General features: G+C 36.2%; 1 protein-coding gene across 8 annotated transcripts in view; it reads left to right on the forward strand.

The window, feature by feature from the left end:
• LOC106462738 (collagen alpha chain CG42342-like) overlaps positions 1-10699 on the forward strand; it is a 220189-nt gene that overhangs the window by 186728 nt on the left and 22762 nt on the right. For 6 of the 8 annotated variants that reach the window (XM_022390068.1, XM_022390071.1, XM_022390070.1 and 3 more), the window contains 2 exons: positions 2407-2430; positions 9624-9656. In XM_022390068.1, coding sequence (XP_022245776.1) covers positions 2407-2430; positions 9624-9656 — 57 coding nt within the window. The remainder of the gene's footprint in view (positions 1-2406; positions 2431-9623; positions 9657-10699) is intronic. The other 2 variants (XM_022390069.1, XM_022390072.1) reach the window with 1 other exon arrangement.

Here is a 10699-nt window from a genome sequence, read left to right on the forward strand (position 1 = left end):
CGGGAAAACAGAGGTAGTGAGTAGTTGAACTGCAGTCAGAGAGTGTGTAACTGAATGGAGTATTGTTGAAGTCGAGCTCGTGAGACGTTCGTTGAGAATTATAGCACGACTGTTGAAATTAAGTGTATCGCAAAGTTATATTAAGAAGAAATAAACCAGTTTTATTTAAAAAAAGGAATTGTGTCGCTAAAATTTCATCGAAACGAATTTACGGAAAATTAACTTACGACTGGAGGCGTAACAATATATACAAGGGCAATTGAGTGGAGTATAAAAGACTGGTACAAGTGAGACAAAATCAGACCTATGCTTAGATGGGCAAAGAAAGAAACCCTGGCATTTCACCGTGAGAGGAGGTTAGTATTATTGGAAATACATTTTCAATTTACGAAAATGTTAACTCCCCTGACTAGAACTGCTAGAGAAAATAGCATCTCAGGTTAAACTTAGCATATGACTTCAACCATATTAAATATATTCCAAATAAACATCTTGTACATATGAAAAATACACTATCAAGGCCACCATCATGGGCCCTTGGGAAAATTTGGAATGTGAACCTTCTTAATAGTTTTTGGAATGATTGAAGGCATGGTTAATGCTTATAATAATATTCTGTACTGGTTTAGCACATTCCATAAACATTTCTCTTGTTGTTTCATGGGCCCCTTTAGGAAATATCCCTGCCCTCTCAATGGGCCTGTACACTATAGGAAAGTAAGATATGTAGTATTCGCATACTACAATGTGTGTTATAGGTATGTTTATTTCCAGAATAATGTGAAAGATTATAACAATCCAAACTACTCTGCCAATTATACACATATATATGTGTATATGTAAGCATAGTAAACCTTAATGCAAATTAATAGTGCAACACAGTCTCTGAATATATTGCACACAGACATAAGAAGCAAATTTAGACATAAAATACACTTATATTTTAATAATAGGAGTAAAACTCATTTGAAAGAACTTGATCCATTGAAATATTTTTAAAATGTGTATTTTACTAATTCTGTGAATGAAAGATACATTTTAGAAACCAGAAAAGAAGTAATTTAATCACATATATTTTTACATTTGGTCACTGTAAATTGCATAGTAATATTTTGTTAGATTATGTATTTAAAGCGATTATATGCTTGTATTTTATTGTGATCATCAGACATTAGATCATATCTAAGTTATGGTAGAAGGAAGCAGTATAAATTTCCATTTGGTTTTTATATTGCATTATGCTTACTTGTAATTTATTCATAGACATCTAAAGGATTCCAGATCAATTTGATTTTTTTAGGACTGAGCTATATGCAACTCAAATCCTCAGACTGTTGGTGAATAGCATTAAAAGTACAATATGTGCCATTAGCAATCTACTCTGAATTCCTTAAACAATTGTTTTAATTGAATATGTGATAATTATTGATATTATGTGTTGAACAATCTAGATTGGGAAATTATTTTAGATTCCTTATAACATAAAGCTTTTGATTGAATGTATGACAGCTATTAATCATATATCTGTTGAAAATCTATATGAAGTTATAGAAGTATTTACATTATTGTAAGTTAGGAAAAACACAAACTGTGTCATCTCTGTACAAATGATTTTATGTGGTTTGAGCAAAATATCAATTAACAGGCACACAGCAGCTAAATTATATGTTATTCAGGTCCAATGGCATCCAAAGAATAAGTCCAAAGTATCTAAAAATGTAGATTTTGGAAATTTTACATAAAGAATAAATCAAACATGGAGATAAAAGGAAGAAAACACAAACAGGGGTGAACAAATGTCTACACAGGAAAAGGGAAAAACAAGGACAGAAAGAATTCTATATACATCCATACATAACAATGAGTCAAGGAATTCTTATTTACTGCCAAAACTCAGAAAGTAAAAGTGCAGTATACCAGAATCAAATAGTGCATACATCACCGACTATTCAAAACAACAATTATATGGGATAAACACCTAACTCATTCCAAATAATACAAATATCTGGGAGAGGTCCAAAGTGGTATGAGTTTCTAGTTATAGGCAAATGCAAGCTTTATTTAAGTTAAATGATTAATTACTAAATTTTTACTCTTTTATCAATGGTTTACAAGAATGTCCTACTATATGCAGAACACCTGCATGAAAATTTAGATAAATTACGTGTATATATATATATCTATATAATTAAAAATATATTTTAAATGAGTTATGGAACAATGAAATTCGTGACTATTTCAGTCATTACAATAGCTTATTGTAGATGAAACAGTAACTTCAAATGTTTATACAATAAAAATCATTGTGATTTCAGTATTAAATAATTAATTTGTTGGAATTTATTCATGTTTCATCTGTTTTTTATCCAAGATTGTTAACATGTATATATAATTATCTTTTTACAGTCACCAATACGATACATACAAAAGGTAACTGTTTAAATTTCTAACTATTCATTTAGGAGATTTCTACTTATAACTTTTTAGACATTATAAAAGTTAAACTCAACAAATAGTTTCCTTTTATTGTGTCGAACTACATCATGTAGCATCTAGTCTCGGGTCCATTATATATTTTGAGCAGTAGTTTTGTACACTTCAAAAGCATAACTTTTTAATGATAGCTTTATAAATCAGTGGTTTAAAATACACTGAAGCTTACCTTAATATTATTTACTTGGAGCATTAATGAAAAAAAGCAAAAAGACAATCAAACGTATCATAAATACATTTCAGAAATGGTACTATCTCCTCTCATCCAAATCTATCTCGATCCTGGATTGGTAAAAAAAATTGCTACAGTGCACCAGTGTGTTATTTCTGGTAGTTATTTAGATTTAAAAATAATTATTTTCGAAGAAATAATTACTAATTTAGGGTGCTCGAAGATTAAACAATCCTCCTTCACTCCGCGCGTGGCCTAGGAATATGGGCTTGACTTGAGAAAACAGGAAATTAATGCAGACAAGGTATGTAAATATAAAAAGGTAAACGTGAGAGTAACGGTAAAATAAAAAGCGAAGAGCAAAGTAGACTAAACTAAATGGCCGATATCGGACTGATGGTCCATCAGGGCAGCGGGGATCTAAAAATCTTATACCGAGAATTTAATGTGGGGGGGGGGACGGGAGTGCCCCGAGTGCACCAGTCTTTATACCCCAACAGTTTGTACCATTTCAGAACATGTGCTGATCATATGACTACTCTCCACCAATCGTACTGCGCCAACTATACTGGCGCAGGTAGTTCCCTTACTATTCTAGAACAATCCTCATTTTCTCAATTGGCATTCTAGTGTGTAGATGTGAGTTTTAACTTACTCTCCATGTGACTACAAAATTTTGATTGTGCTTGATCACAAATATATATCCGTTTCAACTTCAAGTTTTGACTTCTTGTATTTCGATTCTTTTTACTCATTTGTTTTAGAAATACTTCTATTTTCCGAATTCTAATTTGTTTATATGAATTCGAAATATATTAAGGCGGATGGTGAAGTTCCCGAGTCGACAGTGGTTCTGACACTAGTCCCAGTTCTCAGGGTCAATGATGCCTGCTGGGGAAGCATAAGCTTTAGTTCGCGGGAGTTCGTGTCTTACCTTCCGCCAACGATTTCTTCCTTTCACGTTACGACTTTTGTGAGGACGAATATAACTATTCACTGTTTATGTTAGTTAGTTTGTAAGTTACTTTTTCTTTACTACTAGTCACATCTAAGTGGGGATTAGATTTGAGTCAAATTTTGTTATTGTTAACTGAGTGTACTACAGAAATGGGCTGTTGAATGGGTGGTACCCACTCAACCAGGGATTTACTCCCATCTAATTGTTGTCCCCCAAAAGACGGAAGATTAGAGACCCGCCATTGACCTATCCCAGTTGAGCTCTTATCTGGAGCCATTTCACTTCACCATGGAGCCTAACTCTAACTATGGGGGATTTTTTCACGGGAATCTGGATGACCAAATCTTCATGACAGATGCTTATTTTCAAATTCCAACTGTCCCAGTGTCACGCCATTTTTTTCAATTCTTCCAAATGCTTCAATTTGGTCCTTTTTTGGCTCCATGTGTTTTGTTGAGTGGCATGCTCTTTTGCCCATCATTTCCAATCATTGGGTCTTCAGACTTTCCCTTTCATTAACAACTAGTTCCCGCTCACCTCTTCCCGTGCCAAGTCGTCAATCACGCCTGCTTAGTTCTTCAGGAAGCCAATTTGGTGTGGTTTTCTGATTCAGTTGGAGAAGTCCATTCTTAATGTCACTCAATATCTTAGTCTTTTGGGGGTTTTCTTCAATCTCCATCTTCAGGCCCAGTCTTCTCCACTTTGGCTCAGGGATATGGAGCGACCAGTATCAATGGCCCTACCTTCTCCTTTTCTCACTGTGTTAGGGTTCTTTTTATTTTGGGGATATGGGCTTCCTTGGAAGCTCTCATTCCCTTGGATCAAGCTCACATGCATCCCCTTCAGTGGATGCTTCTCAAGCGATGGAACCTTGAACCATCCTGTTCCCCTTCCTCCCTGGGATCAGGGCTGACCTTGCTTGGCTTGACAGAGAATTGACCATGGTGGGGGTTCTATTCTTCCACCTTCTCCAGATTCTCAGCTTCCTTGGTTGGTTAGGAGGCTTTCGTGGATTCCCAAGAGATTTACAGTCAATGTCTATCAAGGGGGCTGCTTTCCATTTTCAACATCTTGGAACTTTTGGCAGTTCATTGAGCTCTGTATTATTTCTGCACTCTGAGGAGGCAGGTGGTTGTGGTTCATTCCAACTATTCCACTGCCATCGACTATATCACCAAGCAAGGGGCAACCACATTCAGATCTTTGTGTTTTCAGGCTCTGCATCTTTATTACTGGGCCCACAACCACTATATGGTTATCTTAGCATTTTACATTCCCAGCATTATGAATCTGGTGATTGATCACTTATCTCGACCCAACCAGATTATCCACATGGAGTGGTCCCTTCTTCCACAGTATTTCGGAGGTTGTGTTCTCAACTGGGAACACTTCATATAGATGTGTTTGCCACTCACTGGAATGCCAAAATTCTTTCCTTTTGGTCTCTGATTCCACACCCTTTGGGAGTAGATGCATTCAGTCAAGAGGGATCTTCAACCACATGCCTACTCTCTGATCAGACTCCTCTCCAGAGTATTTTCTCTTATCCAGACCACTCCTGTTGTGTCCTGCTCATTGTTTCATATTGGCATGCTCAGACGTGGTTCCTTCTGCTCTGGCCCTTACTGGCATGACATCCCCTGCTCTTACCTCTGTCCCAGTCTCTCCTCTGACAACTGCAGTTGGAAATAGTTCATTCTGACATCACTCAACTCCATCTGCATGCATGGCTTTTGTCCAGTCTCTTGCCTCAGCTCAAGGACTCACCCCTCATGTAGCATCTTTCCATCCTGTTCCATTCGTCCTTCCTCCTTGTCTGTGTACGAGAGGCAGTGGTCTACCTTCAGATCATGGTCTGTTTACTGTGACTTCTGCCCATCCCATCCTTTGGTATCTCATCTTTCCCAGTTCTTCATCTGGTTGTTTGACAGGGTTTGTACATGTCAACTGCTTCTAGTTATAGGGCTGCCCTGTTGAACAACTTCTGATTCTCCCATTTCCAGAAAACTTCTTCATTCCATGTTATTTCCCAGCTTTTCTGTTCCTTTCATCTTTTCCATCCTCTACATCCCTGGTTTTGCCATATTGGTTCTCAATTTTGTCCTACATGCCCTGGCCAGTTCTCCATTTGAACCCATTGCTACATGTTCCTTGTACCATATTTCCCTTAAGTCTTCTTCCTTGTTTGCAGTCATCATTATTTCGATATTTATGCCAGTGATTCTTCCTGCATCCTTTACCATCCTTATGTTATCCTCTATCCTGATTGGGCATTCCTATCCCAGACATCTGCTGAATGGGCAGGTGGTTTGGTCTTCGTTCCTATTTTCTTACCTTCCATTTCCCCCCCCCCCCTAGTACTCTCCTCTGTTCCAGATAGACTTCTTTGTCATGTTCATTCTCCAAGATGTTATGTGGCTCATACTGCACAGCTCTTTTCATGTTATTGTTCTTGTCTGTTTGTTCCAATGATTCCCCTGTGTTCCATTATCTGTCCCCTACAGCACTCACTGGTTGGGTTCATCAACTCATACGATTGACATATGCACAATATTTCTTTGCACCCAATTCACCATGTAATTGGGTTTTTAGCTGCCCGCCTTCACTGGCCTTTGGAGGAGATCATTCAGGCTGGGATGTGGACAATTCCCAATACATTTGTTGCACTTTATCTGCATGATCTGGCTGTGTCTTCTTCAGGCAGGTATTGTCTTCCTTCTGTGGCAATTCTACACACATCTGTTCACCTTTGATTGGGGGTAAGCCAACATATTACTTTTTCTATATATTCTTAGTTGATACATATCGTATTTCAGGATCCCACCTGGTGGCAGGTGTTGCCTAGTCAGGTATGCTTCATATTATATTTGCACTTGATATGAATAATTCTATAATGTTCACTGTTGAGATGGGTGTTTCTGTAAGACCACTAGCAGCTTGTTTGGTAATATGTGAATCTATATTTTTTTTCTACTAAAAGTTACTAGTTTCATTTAAAAAGGACTGTCACTTAAGAACCTCATAATCAAAGTAGATGGAGATTTCTGTCTATCCCCATTGACCCATGGTTCCTACAGTCAGGGTCTATCTGCTTTTCAAAATAGGGAATTGCAGACACCCATTGCACTGTCTCTGGTGTGTCATTCCTCCGGGCTCCCCAACATGTATTTTACCCCCCCATAACACCAGCATCTCAGTGAGGAGGAAGGGTGGGAAGTGGAGGTAAGTACCTATTGGAAAAATATTTTTAGAGTAAGAAAATGTTAACTTCCAAAACAGTACCACCTCCTCTAACAAAAAGCTAGAATCCCATGTTTCCAAGGTGAAGGGGCTGGTGATGGCACATCAATCTCAAATCAAGTGGGAAGAGACTGCACTGAAAAAACAGGTGTGCTAGAATATGAAAAGAAAGCACACCACTAGGATGCAGTACTACCTATGGCAGAGGTATGCTCTCCATCAACCAATCAACACAGTAACACAATTTGGGTGGAACTGAATTGACAGGCACCACTGAAGTCAATAAAGTCAGTGTAGGAAATGCTGAATAACTATGACATAAATCAGTATGGTGTTGACAAACATGGAAAGGCTTATGTGTATGCAACACTTCCCCTTATTAGTATATGCCAAAGGAAATGCAGTTTGCCTGTGCAAAAAATATCCAGGGGAAGCATATTGGGATACGTTGGATATGCCAAGTGTGGTTCATCCAGGCAAAAATGTCCAGTGGAAGTGCCTTGCATAAGAAATATATGATCAACAAGTGTGGTTTGCCTGGGAAAAAAACACCCAGGGAAAGCACCTTGGATACTGAATATTATTATATAATTCATTGTTCGGTTCTGTAATGATTATAACAACTATAGCCTTCTCTTGCTGAGCGGGTACACATGGTCTAGAAAGTTTTATTTTGTTTTTCAAAACCCATTCAGGAGGAAACCTCCACAGTCCACCACTCCATTGACTGGGAACCAGAAGTGGTTAGGCCTCCTGTGCTTTACTAGAAGAAAAGGGGGTAGATTTCTGCCTGCCAATTCTCAAAAGTGAGGATTGTTCTAGAATAGTAGAAGGAGGTAGCTGTGCCAGTATAGATGGTGCAGTATGATTGGTGGAGAGTAGTCACATGATCAGCACATGTTATGAATTGGCGCAAAACTTATGGGGTATAGAGACTGGTGTACTGTAGCTAAATGTTTCTTTTTAGCAATGCTTAGAGGTAAGTACCTATTGGAAATACATTTCCAAAGTATGAAAATGTTCACTTTCATAAAATGTATATCAATTTCCACACAATTTATAATGATTTTAGATTGTCAGTAGAAAGCTCAAAAGTAATTAACAAATCATTTTAAATACATTCCACAGTCAATAGTTAACAGGTAAAGGTGCCCAAAATATCAACTTCAATAATTTTAGCAGAACATCCAAAATATTCAGGCAGTAGATAGAATCTTTATAAATGCAGATAAATACATAAATATTTAACAACATCTTGGTAATAATCCATGTTGCAACTGTAGTGGCTGCCATAAGCCAACATCCAACAGTCCTGATTCCCCCAATCTTCTTATAGCTTCCACCATTGACGTTTGCAGATGCCTTCTTATCCCAGCACTCCACCTTAAGACTAATCTTCCTCTTTGTTTTTCTTTACCTTTAAAGAGCCTTCCATGATGTGTTTCTCCAAGCAGGTCCCATCTCTTCTCATCATTTGCCCAAATTATGATAGTTACTACTTGATGATATCTTCCAACAATTTTCTTTCACATCCTATATTTTACACCACTTACTTATTCATTTTCCTCTTGGTATATGATATTATCATCGTTCTCCTATAACACCACAATTCAAAACTTCTTATCACTCTACCTTAACATTCAACTTTTGCAACCATGAGTAACTATTAAATTGGAAAAATAACTAATTGAAACTTTAGTGATCTTGGTAAACTCAAATTCTTCCACATAGTCATTATTTTTACCATGCTCTTTCTTGCACCAGTTTGACTTCTGTTAATATCTACAAAAAAAATCTCCATTATTGTTAATCATGAATCCTAAATTTTTGAATTACTTCCTTGATTTCTTCTCCCTTGAGCTACATCTTTCCCATTATATCTCCTTCTATCACTTTAACCTTTATTTTCTTTACATTTAGCGTTAAACCTTGTTTGGCACTCTTGCATCATTCAACCTTTCAGTCAGTCTTCATACCTGCTCTTTTTTATCACAATTCAGACCTGTGTCATCTGCATGATGCAAGCTAGCTATTAATCTCCCACATCCCATACAATTGTATTCCTTCTTCAAATTCATCAAGCACTTTCCTCATAATATATATTGAATTTATGTTAAAAAATTATGTGACATAACACATTGTTAACAGCTTGTTATTAGATCACAAAAGAAAAACAGAAAGAAAAATATTGAACAGGATTTTTTCAAGGCTATAATGTTTGATTAGTTAAGTAATAACAACTATTTATGCCTAAATTATTTAGTACAAAATTCCATTTTATCTCAAATCTTGTAATAATTTTTCAGTTAAGATCACACATTTATAGGTATTTAGAGAAGAAAATAAGTAAGATACAATTAATTATCTTGGTAAAATAAGATTAAAGTTCAATGGTGACAGTGTTAATAAGTTTGTGTAAAGATATTTTTGTATGATTATAATTTTCTTTAGTATAACAGAAATGGGGAATATGTATGTACATGTAATAGTGCTATCTATAGATTATATGTAATAAAAGAAGGGTTTTCATCACTAAAAATGGGCTGTTTTGTTGTTGTTGTTTTTCAGATCATTACAACAGTTTAAATCTTTTATGATTTCATATCTAAACTCTTTATTCATTCTACTTAAGTCTGGATTACGAATTTATCAATACTTGCATCATGAAGTCAGGATTTCAATTAACTGGGATACACTGACTAATATTCATTAAACTTGTGAACATGTTAGAAGATTTTATATTTTCTTCCTTCTTTGTAGGTTCAATCTGGTGTGAGAGGAACAAGAGAACTTGTGAGTTTATTTATGATTTGTATTTCGTTTTTCTAATAATAATAATTTTTAATTATAAAATAACATATTTAATATGTTTTCTTACACAGTAATCACAGATCGAGAGTTTTGTGTTAAAAGATGTTTCTGTTGTTTTTGGTGATGAAACTAAGGTTTAGAAAACAATCTCAGCGTATCACTATTAGAAACTGTTTGAATCCTAAAAAAATTATTTTCCAGGTCGTAGTGACCCCACAATAGCCATAACTAAACAACATAATCCTCATTTACCTAGTTCTTAGATTACTCATTAGCATTTTTTGATTCCATGCTACCCATCATGTTGGATCCTAAATTAGATAGTTCTCATTTGGTGTTTTAGCTCTTACTGCTTCTTTAACAGCAATCTAACTGAATTCTGACTTGTTGGCTTTATTTAGCAATCTATATGACAAGGCTGTAGGAAGAGTTAAGGTCTACCATGCTATGGCCTGATCACATTTCATGACATATATAGTTATAATACAATACATTATGTTGTGTATATGCAGTATTTATACTTAAAATGGCTCAGGATTCAAACGTCATAGCATTAATTTTTAAAAACTTTATGCCCCCTCCCCCCACACACAGAAATTTCAATGTGCCATTCAACTAAATTTACAGCTGAAAACTTCACTTTTTTTCATACTTAGTAGTGCCCAGTTGAATCCTGTTTCCTGTGGTTTGCAACTGGATACTCAAGTTTTGTTTAATCTCTTTTAATCTCCCACATAAAAAGTGGTATACCAGTCTCACATAGGTTACTACTTATGTAGATGAGGATAAGGGTGTAAATTTGGTGTATCTGGATTTTCAGAAAGCATTTGACAAGATGCCACATAAAAGGCTTGTAAAAAATAAGCTCTATAGGTGTGGGGGATAAGTTCACAAATTGGATAGAAGAGTGGCTGGATGGAAGAAAGCTGAGGGTTGTTACAAATGGAGTTCAGTCAAACTGGATTAATGTCACAAGTGGGGTACCTCAGGGCCCAGTCTTAGGACCTTTGCTCTTTTTGATTTAC

Source organism: Limulus polyphemus, unplaced genomic scaffold, assembly GCF_000517525.1.
Source record: "Limulus polyphemus unplaced genomic scaffold, Limulus_polyphemus-2.1.2 Scaffold1235, whole genome shotgun sequence".
Lineage (NCBI taxonomy): Eukaryota > Metazoa > Arthropoda > Merostomata > Xiphosura > Limulidae > Limulus > Limulus polyphemus.